Source organism: Podarcis bocagei, assembly GCF_964188305.1.
Source record: "Podarcis bocagei genome assembly, chromosome: 11".
NCBI classification, from domain to species: Eukaryota; Metazoa; Chordata; class Lepidosauria; order Squamata; family Lacertidae; genus Podarcis; species Podarcis bocagei.
Window position 1 is genome coordinate 32,880,210 of NC_138136.1, and position 13,328 is coordinate 32,893,537.

At 40.5% G+C, this 13,328-nt stretch overlaps 1 protein-coding gene across 1 annotated transcript in view; it reads left to right on the top strand.

Annotated features, from left to right (window-relative positions):
- The window catches only part of EDIL3 (EGF like repeats and discoidin domains 3), a 230,735-nt gene extending 219,275 nt beyond the window's left edge, over window positions 1-11,460 (top strand). Inside the window, exon 11 of the mRNA XM_081213423.1 lies at window positions 3,595-11,460. Within this exon, the coding sequence (XP_081069549.1) occupies window positions 3,595-3,744 (150 nt within the window). The 3' untranslated portion in view covers window positions 3,745-11,460. The remainder of the gene's footprint in view (window positions 1-3,594) is intronic.
- Window positions 11,461-13,328: the final 1,868 nt, after the last annotated feature.

Below are 13,328 nucleotides of genomic sequence, written 5' to 3' on the forward strand. Positions count from 1 at the left end.
TGGAACAGATGTGCTTTGTGAAAACACCCTGTTCTACAGTATCCTGCAAAGTGCAGGAAACAAGAGTAGCTCCACTTTTCTGCATTCTTTGCATGTGGAAAGAAGGGAATGGATGAGAAATTTGGTTTGGTTTGCAATCCAGTGGGAACCCACGTAATTCTCCCTTCCCAAAACATTATGCAAACAGAAGCATTGCTATCTTTTGAAATAAACACTTCTCTGAATTTAGCAGAGTAGCTTTTCAACCAACAAATGTACACATTAGGGGAAGGCATGCAACATCCATAGGCAATAGAAATACCAGGTCAGGAGAGCAGTTCTACAAATCTGCCTCACCAAGTGTGTTGCTACTGTTTTAAGTGAAGCAACCTAATTTGCACTTCCTGGACTAATAAGACAATACTGGAATGGAATAATGCTTCAGATACTTTCCTGGATTTTGTGATAACAGTTCTCAGTTCAAGAAGTGTACTAGAATCCATATTTGGGAATAAGAACAATTTAGAAATGTGTGCATTGGTATAAAAGTATGCATATTTAAATATTAATTCATATAGCTATTTTTTCAGAGTGAAATCGTACTTAAATGTGGAAACATGATGGGATGGACTCATGAATGAACACATGTGAAACTGACACAGACCAAAAATAGATTGATCTATCCATTCCTTACTACTATATAAAGAATAATTACAAATATTGCTTTACATCAAAGTAGGCTGATGAAAAAACTTTGTCTGTTTTTTCTCTAGTCTACCATGCAACCTTGAAGATGGGGAAAACAATGGCTCAGGCTTGCACTAGCCAGTTGCTAAGGAGAAGTTATTTACCTTGAGGATATTAATAATGTTGTGTTTGCAGGATTTTTCACATATGTTGTCTAGGGAAAAAATGGTCTTTGCTCTGTTGGAATTCCTGGTAAATACTGCAAAGAAGACAGCTTAATTGCATCCCACAGCTATTGTTCAAAAATATTTCAAAAAAAAAATCTTATGGCAAGAGGATTAAAAAGACTGAGTTCCCCAGGATTTTCTTGTCAATTGAGGAGAATCTGTCTATAAAGAAAATGTTGGTTTTTTTAAAAAAAAACAGTTTTTTGTTTCCCTCCCTCCCGCTTCTTCCTAGCTGCTGCATGCTCCTTAGCTTTAAATGACAGAGACAAAAATAGAATTAAAACATAAATGTACACACTAGAACCACTGAGGTGCTACACCAATTGTACAGCTCAACATGGTAGAGATCCCAAAAGTGAGACAAGCACTGCTTTCCTCAGGTCCATCTGGTTGGCTGCTGTGAGAACAGGATATTGGACTGAATAAGCATTTGGCTTGATCCAGCAGGGCTCTTCCTACATTCATATGCCCCATACTGTTAGAGCTGTGTTTTGTTATATTAAATGCAATACTTTAGATTTCCCTATTGCTTTTATTTTTTTCTTACTCAAGTCCAATGAGAAGCAGCCTTTGTACCTGCCACTTTGAACAGGCTGATGGTATGGTTGCCCTATGGGGTGATTGGCAACCAGCTCGCTCTCTCCTTGTTCTCTTAATTTGTTTCCCTGTAAAATAAAAAAATCACTGCTGCTACATGCTGTAGCATCAAGCAATCGAGTAACAAGGTGCTATGTAAAAGCTTATAATGTGCTGCTTTGCAAGGCAAGGGCATGGCAGCCTGGAGCACAGGGCTGTAGCCTGCTGTTACAACAGTCACTTTCATTTTCCTGATGACAAACACATTGCAATTTCAGTCTTAAGAGAATACTGCAGCAGTAGGTAACACAAACTGGGGGGAAGGCGTTATTGACACTGGGGAATCCCTGAGCCCAGTTGCTTCCCAAGCGCCAACAATCACCTGTTGGTTGGCTCTTGAAAAATGCTGGAAAGTGGCTTTGCGGGCACCGCCAATCAGGTGGCCAGTAATGCCTGCAAAGCCTCTTTTGTCCAAGCCTCGCCTTGATCTTCCCCACACCTGACATCATATATGACATCATGTGTAGGGCAGGCTGGGTGTGGCTTGGCCAAAATGGCCTTATGGTGCCACAACACTGCTCTACATGCACTATAAAATAAACATGCATCTGGCAAGCACCAAACAAACACTTACCCCGAGGAAATAAATCCTAAAACAAATATGCCTTGCACATCATTTTAACTTCTGCATTTAGCCAGGCTTACTCGGAACTGTTACCTTGGTAGCTGACAGTTTGCTTGGCACAGGTGGCATTTTATTCATTAATGACTTTTTAAATAAAAATGATGTATCTCCAAGCTGCATGTATGAGATTATTATTTTTTTAATCCTGCATTCCAAATAATCTTGGCATTTTAAAAGTGCTTGAAAGAATTTTCTCCTTATTTTCTGGTCTGCCAAATGGTACACAAACATATCAATAACAGATATTTTAATGTCATCAATAGTAATGCTTTTTGCAGCAGGGAAGTGCACATTGCACAATTGAAGTATTTTCTAGTCTTGCTTTCCCTCTCACCTCTCACTTCTTCTCATCCTCCCCAACCCTGGTATTACTAGGCTAAATGATGATGTTAGTTTCAACAATACCCTTAACAGGAGCAGTGCTTGATAGCTCATAAGAGCAAAACACAATGGTGCACTTCTTTAAACAGCCTGTACCTTGTTAGTGAATGTTTTGAGCAATATGGTTGGAAAGCCACTGCTATTAATGAAATTAATGGCATCATTTTTAGGTCAGGGTCTCCCAGGGTGGTCAGTATTGATCCCCTGTGTTGATGGGATTGTGCAGGGGTTGAATAAAGTCTTAGGGGTTGAAAGAGGTCAGAAAGGTCTTAGAGTGGAAAAAGAAGTTAATAGGGTATCATGGAAGAAAATTTAATTGGGAGCTATGAGCTTCAGAAATAAAGGGCATGGGCATGTGCAGAGTGATATGGTGTTATTTTCCTTTGGTTTTACTGTTTTTTTACATTTTATGATTCCTAGTAAAGGCGATTGATTAATAAATCCTGATTATAGGTTGATATTCTTGGCTTTATTTCATTTACATTCCTAATAATTTGGGTTTGGGTCAGTACCTTTATAAACTCATCAAGGGGTTCATGAGCTCTGACATTTGTGAAACCCTGTATTGGGTAATGATGGATCATATTGTAGTTTGATCCTAAAACCTGTTTACAGAGAAAGAAGCCACCCTAAGGCTGAATTTAGACACATAAAAAACAACAACCAACGATTCAGTTAAATGTATTGTAAACTTCTTACAGGGAAATCCCGCGGGACTCCATAGCAACATCTGGTGCCACAGAGTTATAACGCATATAAAGCGCTTTACCTTTACGAATGTAGCTGAGTCGTAAGTTCAATAGGGTTTACTCGTCAGGAACTGGATTTAGGAATTGTAGCCATTGGTGAGGGTTTTTTTCTGGAACACCAAGCATTCCCAGTAATATCCATATATAAAACATAATTCTTTTCTGAGTCAGGCAACCTGACTTTCTGATGGTAGCACATATCTGTCTATCTTTGCTGTTTTTCACGGTGCTCTCTTAACTCCTCTCTCCACTCTGCCTGGTTTCTTTTGTACTATTTTGCTATCACTGGTTCTTCTTGGTCACTTTTCAGGTTTTCCAGGGCAACTTTGATAACGACACCCACAGAAAGAACGTCATTGACCCCCCAATCTATGCACGGCACATAAGGATCCTCCCTTGGTCATGGTACGGCAGGATCACTTTACGGTCAGAGCTCTTGGGCTGTACAGAGGAGGACTGACGAGGATCTTCACTTTTCTGCACAACTCTTGATATTCCTAAAAAAAATAGCTCCATAGAAGAAACTGTGCAAAACCTGTAGGAAGTTGAATGGGTTTTTCATGAACAAGTGCTCACTTTCTGGTAGGCCGCTAACTGTCTTTTGTAAGGAGGTCTAAGCCTGCCCTTAAAATGGTCCAAATCTGAGTTGGGGGTTTTCTTTGGGCGCTTTTAAATCTTAGTTCCAGTTATTACTCTGTTTTGATGTGGAATTTACCTTTTAAGGTTTTTTTTCTGAGTTATTTCATGCTGGCTGAAATATCGTTAGGAGTAAGAAGCAGCATCCTTTTTACAAGGAAGATGAAAGTGGCGTGACCGAGTTCACGTGTGACTTGAGAAGGAACAGGCTGATTCATTGTTTCCAAACCCACATGGTCATCTCACTTGCAAAAAGTGATACTGCAGCTTTAGCAATAAGTTTTTCTCGGGGATGACTGCATTTGATTGTTTCCCTTGTGCCTATCAAGCATTGTCAAGATTAATGACACTTTTTTTTGGAAGTGATCTCTGTGGTCTGCAGTCCTCCTGGTGTCACAAACTACCTTTTGTAATTTTCTTTACAAACAGCCGAGTCCACCCACCCTAGGGTTTCATTTCCACATGTTTTGCTTCCCATTTAGCACACTGTGGGCATCGTCATTGTCTTTTATGTTTGATCACATTAACTGCTTCTGTTTCTTTTCAATGAGCCAACCTGAATTTTATGGAACAAAATCTGCTATCAGTATATTATGAAGTTAATGATTTTGTCAGTGAATTCAGCTTGCATTTTCTTTCTAAGGGATGCTGAGATGAAAGAACATGGACCAAATTCAAAGCTTAAGTAACTGTAGCCGGGAGGGAGGCACACATGAATGCTACAAAGCGGGCATTCATTTGATCCTGCATTTTCATGCATGGTAGTTGCCTCATGGAGCTGCCTAGGAGATGGCTTCTCTGAGATGCTTCCTATGACTCAATGGGCAAGGGTCATTGTGAGATCTAGAGGTGCATGCCAAAACATATGGACTGTGTATCCTCGTTCTGAGGAGCAACTCAACTACAGCACTGTCCCCATGCTTCAGAAATATGTGTGGAAGGATGAAACCTGAGGCTGAGTGGTCATATAATATTATATCTTAACATTATTTTAACCATCAGCTCTGCAAGGATTCTTCAGGCCCTCTGACTGGAGAAGACAAGTCTTGTAGGATACGCAAGTGGCAGTGTTGCAAAAACAGAGAGAGGAAGGAAGTGGGGATTCAGATACGGGAATTGGATTCAGATACGGGGCAGGTGCCAATCATCAGCGATAATAAGCAGGGCTGAGTGTATGCTATGAGCCTTCAGGAAAGAAATTGGAGGGAGAGCAAAGAACTCATTACTGGGTGATGAACTCAGCTTTCTGGGAATGGCAGCCTTAATTTCAAAATGAGAAAGTTTATAGCTCTTAAGACTGCAAAAAATATGATCGAAAGTATCTTGCCAGCAGCTGCTGCAATCTCCAGAGGTTGGAATTTCAGTGCCCACCATAGTTCCATCGCCTCCCCATGACTGGAAAGGGTATAGAAGTTGGATTGTAGAATTTTAATTATTTTTTAAAATGTGGATCATGCAGTGCCCTGATAACAGAGAATGGAGTACATACTGCCCTGATGGATCAAGCAGTGTGCATGCATTCAGAAAGATAAGCCACATACAGGAGTCAGTCAAACACCACAGTATTCCTACTTCAGGCATTCAGTTTTCTTATCATTTGCAGCCTCAGTGCTGGCAAAGCTTGCTATCACTATTGAAGGAAGAGCTGGGATTACTGAATGGGGTAAAAAGGTTTCTGAAGTGTTTTCCCAAGTAACTCCATGGGGTCATGTGGCAACCGCAGCTGCTGCATCATAGCTGTGGTGTGAACTGTTTATCACAGGTCAGCTATCGCTAATGGGTCTTGCTTATACATCAGAACAGATCCCTTCAGAGGAAGCAAATATCTCAAGAGGTGACCTTATTACTCATCGTTAGTGATTAGCCTATTACCTAATAACACCCTCTTCAGTTGATAACCTGAATTAGCGATAAATCCAGTTCTCTTGCGCATTGACCTCTGTGACTAAGATCTTCCATTTGAAATTGGCTGTAGCTTCATTTGAATGGACCTAGGATGCAGCGCATGTCAGTCAGTGCTAGAAAGCCATGTATGCAGTTTTCCCAGAGAAACAGTAGCCCATGCCAATCCCTGGCCAAGCAAGATATGAGATGCTGTTGCCATTGGAATTAGTACACAAAGGTGCTGGCAGAGCACTGTGTAAATGGCTCTCCATTTCTGACTCTGCCCGACCACCATCTGGGTCAGTGCAACCCAAGCTGTGACAAATGTGTATGAAAACACAGCCAGGATTTAATAGAAGGAATTTATCTTGTGTAAAACTCCTTCGTTGTGCAGAAGGAGTTCCTGGTAAATGGTAGTCCTAACAAATATTGCAAAGCACTTTCATTTTAATAAGGTATTGGTATTCTGTCCATTTCTTTTATAATTCTTGAGTGTCTTCTTATTACTTAAAACCTTCAAGTTGTGCTCATTTTCATTTTTAATTTCATAACATACTGTGGTAGATTTTTTTTCTTGGTTGTGTCTCATTAACACATCATGCTAAGTATTTTTTTATGAAATTCCATTATCGTTAAAAGAAAAAAATGGAGATATAAAGATGGGCTCTATGACCTTAATAAATACTTAGTCATCCTATAATTTTACAGTAAGGAATCGATATGCTTGTTTAAAAAGAAAAGAAAAAGATTTAAAAGTCTGATATATTTTTTAAGGGTCATCACAACCTTCACATAAACTCCTACTCTGCAACAGGAGATAATGGCCACGTTGACACATCACATGAAACTGTGCAACGTGAACTCACATGTTCCTTCCCTCTTCTCTCCTCTCTTCCTCCTGAGGGGAAGAGTTTAGAAGTTCTCACATCCACTTTTGCTTAACCATGGTTTTCCGTGTCATCTAGAGCAACAAGCCTGTTTTAACATTAACTGCGGCTAATTTTAAGACATACCCTCAGGTCTAGATGTTACAACAAGCTGTGGTTAATCAAAAGTAGAAGTGAAAGCTTCAAAATTCCTCCTTCTGACCACATGGAAAGAGGATAGGATAGGGGAGAGCGTGAAAACCCAAAGCTCACTGCAGCTTATTCCTGTTTGTGCACATCACACTAAACAATGATTTAGCATGACATATGGACATGGTCATTACATCTGCTTTGCTTAAAAACAAAAACCTTTAATGATCAGGGGATGCTATCTTGAAAGCGCCTCTCAAAAACATCGAACCAGTAGAATAATGAGATCTGTCGATAAAGAGCACCTAATTCTTAAGGTGCATTTGTTCACACTTTTTTTTTGTAAGGCTTAAACATGGATATTCTGAGCTCCTTAGTTTGAGAATCTGATCAAGGTAAAGCAAGTTATGTGTAAGAAATGTTAAGGTCCTGTGCAACACTGTTACGTTTATGGGGTTTCTTTGTTTTTTAGTTGGATTTGTGCTGCATTACAAAAGCCACTAGACTGTTACTGTCTTGTCTGTAACTGTGTTAACATTTCTTAACAATGTTATCTATGGAGTGGTCTTCAATTGTAGTGAATAATTTTAAAGAGAAAGTCAATCATAACTGTGCTTTAAGGTGCAAATGGCTAACAGAATAAGGATGGTAACTGAAATGGCATTAAACTACAAATGGCCCAAATCCTGCACTTTTAAGCTCTTATGAAGATCCTATGATTCACAGCCTACTTCCTCCAGAGTAGTTTTTCTTAATTGTATTGGCCTATGCTGGAGAAAAGAACTGTGGATTGTTTGACATTTTAGTGGGTCGAGACTTCAATGGGGCCTCATTTTTATACGCCTATTTGATGGGGCCAAATTTTGCACTTGCAGTGCTTGGCTGGTTCAATGAATAGCATGCCTAATCGTATGAGGCCAGGCACCACCACAGTAAACACTGGTACCAACCCCAAGGTCTACCTGTGGTCCACCCAGAAAGAGTAATGGCAGTGTCATATTGGGTGTGTGTGAAAGATGGGGGAAGATGGGGGATTAAACAGGTGATTGGTGCTGCATCTATATGGCACTTCTTACGGAATCACTGTCGAGCAAGGGAAACTGCATACACAGTGCCCTTTTGCACATGAAAGCCCCAAACCCAAAAGAATGCAGGCCACCTTTGATGGATCGGGGTAATGGTCAGCAATTGGTCCTCTGCAGAAGATCTTACTGAAAGAAATGCTTTGGGGATGCAGCTTCCCTGAATAAGAGGTGGTTCCTGCAAATAAGACATGTCAGGTCTGTAACGTTTGGGCTCCATCTTGAACTCCAGCTACTGCTAACACCATGTCAGTGACTATAGCTGTCACCAATGGAGCACTTTGAGCTGCTAGTCAGAATGTTCTGATAAAATGTTTCTGTGTTTATTAGTATTTTTTTTCCTTTTTTAAAAAAGAAAATGCATTTAAATGAATATTTCTTGAATTTGCAATTAACTTATATGTAATATAGTTTATAGTTCGAAAAAGAGCATCCTATTGAAAATGTGGTCACTCAGTCTTCTATTTGAAAGGGTTGCATTTTTTCCTTCTGCTGCTCGGTTCTGTCGGCCTTTACAATGTTATTCAGAGGAGCCTGAAAGCTTTCCTTTCTTTCTTTTTCAAGATACACCTTGAGGCTTTTTGCTACATTTTGCACCTGTCACAACATTATTAAACTAAAAAAAATGCCTTTGACATCTATTCAGTAACTAAGGACACAATTTACTGAGAAATTCTTCTCACTGGAATGAATGGGGCCTGCATAACAATCTGACCCTGTATTTCATGCCATGGCCAAAATAACAGAAGCTATTCCATTTGGGCAAATGGCACACTCCCCCACCAGCCTCTCTTTGCCTTCAGCCAGCCCCCACCTGCCTGCCTTCCTATTACCAGCCCAGAGGGTACCATTGCCTGTCAGATTCCTCCTCCTGCTCTCAGTGTTGCCTTCATATAACTTGCACAAAAGGAACCCGCTGTAGAGGAGCATACACAAATTGAAAAAACAGGGGTTCAGGCCAGCATACAAAGACAAAATATATGGCAAGCAAAGTACAATGAATGCATTTGTCACAATGTACCCACTATTACAGGGCACACAGTACATGCAAGCGGTACTGCAGAACCATCAAAATAAGTACAACATTAGAATTAATAATATATTTTCATTATCTCCGATGCAAGGGTATTCTTGAGAGTGGCAGAGCATTTTCCATATATTGTGTCTTTGTATGCTGGCATGAACTCCTGTTTTTTTCAACTTGTGTATGTCTTCATATAACTCAACAGGGAGGAGGATGGGGACAAAACTAGAATTAGTTGACTCTGCTTGTCATTGGCTGTAGTACCACCTGGTTTTCACCTACTCTTGGCCTGCCCTTTACCCCACCAGCCACCACTGCTGGACATCACATTAAACCAAGCAGATACAATGGTTGCATTTTTCTGGAAGCTTGATTGAAGCCTATGTTGAAATCTTTCTCTCTTTTCCACAGTCCTGAATGAGAATCATCACTCAAAAGCTGCTATTTGTATTTCAAGGGAAGTCAATAGGACCTTCCTTTGGAATGCAATAGGACCTTCCCTTGGAATGCAAATGGCAGCTCTGATGGTTTTTCTCTAAACCATGGCAGGAGAAAAAGAGCTAAACTCCCCTCTTCACATGCACCTCATTGCCCTAAGGCTGCCCTGGCTTCCCCACAGCTCCTGTTTACATAACAAAAAATATATGCAGGTCTAGTTTTGCCCTCTATGAGGCTTGCAAAGGAAGAACTTCCCAGGGGATTGTGTCCTTTGGATTAAAGGTAACAGTTGACCTCTAAATGTGTCCCATATAGAACACTTTTTGTTCTGTTTGTCATTGTGCACAATGTGTTCTGTAGTAAGAATGAGCTCACACATACATATTCATGGTCACTCAGTGACTGGCATGTGTGAAAGCCATCACTGATCAAGCACCTCAGACAGCATTTTCAGATTACCTGCGCACCTCGACCACAACACTTTTCAATGCAGGGAGTTCACACATTCGGCTGTGAGTCACCAGCTGTTGGTTAATTGTGTACTAAAGCACAGTGTGGTGTACATACATGTTTTGGTCTGTCCTGAGTCTAGGTATTACATCTTATTAATAAAAATGGAACAACACCACACAATTGTACATATGTTGGATATCGTTGTGATCTACAAATTGCCTAGGTTTTAAGCTCAGGAGGCAGTGCTCCAGGCCAAGTGGTTTGTGGATCATAATTGTACGTTTTGATTGAAAAATAAATGGGGCAGGTTCACAAATTGCCCTAACGTGTGCTCTTCGCAAGTCATGAACTCAGAAGCAAGTCATGGGCCCACATTCTCCCCTCATTTGAATGTTCACATGAGCCTGAGTTCGCTTTGTTCATGCGATCTGTACACCCTTTTGTATGAGTATTTTATATGAACGCATGTGGCTCATAGGCCTTTTCAGACATTCAGTAATCCATGGAAGGGAACAAGGTCACATTTGCTGTCTTGCTGTCTTCTCCTGATCTCTATGCCCTAGAGTCTAGGTGTTCATCCCAAAGTCTGAACACAAATGCATATAATGGTACATTCACAGGCTCCATACATGCAATAGGGGACCCTGCTTTTTGCAGAGCTCAGTCATGTGGAGGGAACATACATTCATCAAATATGTATGCATACTCAGACCTTTGGATAAATGTGTCGAAGTTGGGACAGCTTGTGTGATAGTGATTCTCCCCCTCTGCATGTTCACTGGATGTCTAAAAGGGCTATAGAAAACATTCTATGAGTTGGATGTCTATGTGCAAGCCTGAGACTACTTGCAATGCATACATGATGAGGTTTGAGTGAACATACAGTTAAGGAGAAATTTTCAGTTTTCTTAGTCTGAAATAGTTATGTTGAAGCTAATGGAACATTTCCAGAAGTAGGCGCTTTGAGATTTACTACAATGTATTTAGGATCAGCATGTTGGTTTATTTAAAGCTGCAACCCTCAAGCTTGAGTGATCTCTATTGAATTAAATAGTTTGAGATGTGTAGCCTTTAAACTTCTTGAGAAAACATTACGAAACAGTCCTTAACTTTTGTATTAATTCTAACAGCAAAACTGAAGGAGTGAAAAAAAAATCATCTGTGTTTACCCCCAGAGTTGTTAGTCATTTCTAGGCAGATTTCCCATTTCTATAGCTCCCTAATTTACTACTTTTATAGCCTGGAAAGTAAAACATAATGCACAAGGCTTAGGATAATCTATGTTCTATTAAGGGCTTCTCACATAAACAAAACAAAAAACCCACCCACCCCTGGTTCTGATTTTTAGGTTGACTTTCTCTTTCAGAATGAACAGATACAAATTTGTGTGAGTTTTGAAGACTAAGGATACTAATGAGTGTATCTGTGCTATACAACAACATATGAAATATAATATTCAAAGCTGGCTTCAGATGTGTCAGTAAGTACAGAAGTATCTCAGACACAATGACTTTTGCAACCTTGGCGACCTGTGTAAAGTTCCAATGTTTTTGTATATATTTAAATTATGTAGAATGATGTTAAAACAGTATGACCTCGTCTAGTCTTCAAACTTAACAATAAAACTTTTGAAAAATTGGAAAGTCCCTGAAGTGATTTGAATGGTACCTTCTTTCATCATCTGAGAGGAGAAAGTGGGGTGTTCACTAGATAAGTGTGAAAAAGGGTATCTACATTGTTGCTATTATAGTCCTTTGGAAACCACTCGACAATGCAGCCTGCAAGTGCATATCAGCATGAGAAAATAAGAATTCATATAATTTTCATTTCCGCACATTGGCAGTGAATCCAGGCACACACTTTGTTTCTTGCATAGAATAGCCCTGAAACATTTTGAATGGATGGATGTGCTTATCCTCTTGGTTTGGTTCCTGTCCTGAGCTTCAATACTTGAGAGAATTGCTACCTTGTCACAGACTAGCGAGCCATAGTGTAGTTTGATTGATAACTAGGAATCTAAAAGAGACCTTCTGGGAAATTGCAAGCTTCTTATCAACAACCGTGCACACACTCTGTGGAGGCCACATTTCTATGCCTTCTCAAGGACTTGCATTACTCTTGTCTTGTTCTGCTTCCACTGCCTCTATATAAGTTAACCTCCTTGTGTGGCCCTGTCCTTAGTTAAATCTTTGGAGACTACCTGGAGATATAAGCTCAGAGCTCCCCTCGTAGTGATAAACAGTGAATCTCCCTTTGAGCTCAGGCTCCGCTTCCTGTCCAGTTCTCTATATTGTGTATTACATTCTCTCTGCTACTGTATTTTCTCCGGTTCTGCCTTTCTGTTCCATCATGGAATCCTGTTCCTGCTTATCTGCAGGGCGACCGTTTCTGTTGGCTCTCTGAAAAGCAGGAGCACTTGCCTGCCCACTAATGTATTCCCACCCTTAGGCAAATTACAGTGGTCATTGCTCCATTCAGATTCCAGCTGAACAGAGAGAACAGCAGGCCACACCAGGTCAAGATTTCACAAATTTTACTGGTTTATGTAAGCACAGAAGGACAACACATTTAGCAGCAAGTGGCTAATAAAAGCATATATAAAGCAAATTACATCTCTCCTTTGTAGATTATGTGTTACTCCTCTGGGTTAGGCTGATGATCAGTTCTTTTACCCCAGCAGCAGAGGACAAAGATGGGTCAAGCCTCCTCAGACACCTAAGGGCTTGTCCACTTTTTGGTTTTGCAGCACTCTCTGATGAAGAGCCTCTAGCTAAGTACTCATGGAAATACTTGGGCTTCTCTGGCTCTCTGACCTGGCTCATTCCAGGCTGGTTCCTATAGGCAAAAGGTCCTATACAACCAGGGCTTTTTTTCCAGCTGAAACTCACCAGAACTGAGTTCTGTCACCTCTCAGGTGGGTGCCATTGCCATTATAAGAGAACAAGAGAGGCAGTCATGGTGAGTTCCAACACCTCTTTTTTTAGAAAAATAGCACTGCATACAACCAATAAAAATATGTATAAACCAAGACATTTTCTCTAAGTATGGCATCAGGGCAGGTCTAGCCATCTTGTGTGCTTCAAGAATCATCCCTCCAATTTATTTTTGCATCTTCAATATGTTGCCCCAAGCATGGCTCTCCCACCTCTCTCTCTCTCATTTTTCATTAGCCAGAACATCAAGAAGTGCTGGGTTCCCTATTTCCCAAGGTATTTCATGTAGGAGAACTGAAGTTGTTCCCTTGACCTATTTAACCACAAACAAGTAATGCTATTCTTACTCCATTGCCTTACATTTTATACAAATGCATGGGTCATCTTACCATATCAACCATTAGAAGCCTTCTATCCCCCTGATCTCCCTCGCACAGCTTTTCTCAGATCCTGAAGCCATTTTCTTAGTTCTTGGATTGCTTGTTCCAGTCTCATGGTTTTGGGGATCTGCATCATTCCAACCTCCTCCTTTCATATATGAAGAAGCTTGCTTTATGTGCTATAAAGTGTGCAAGTCA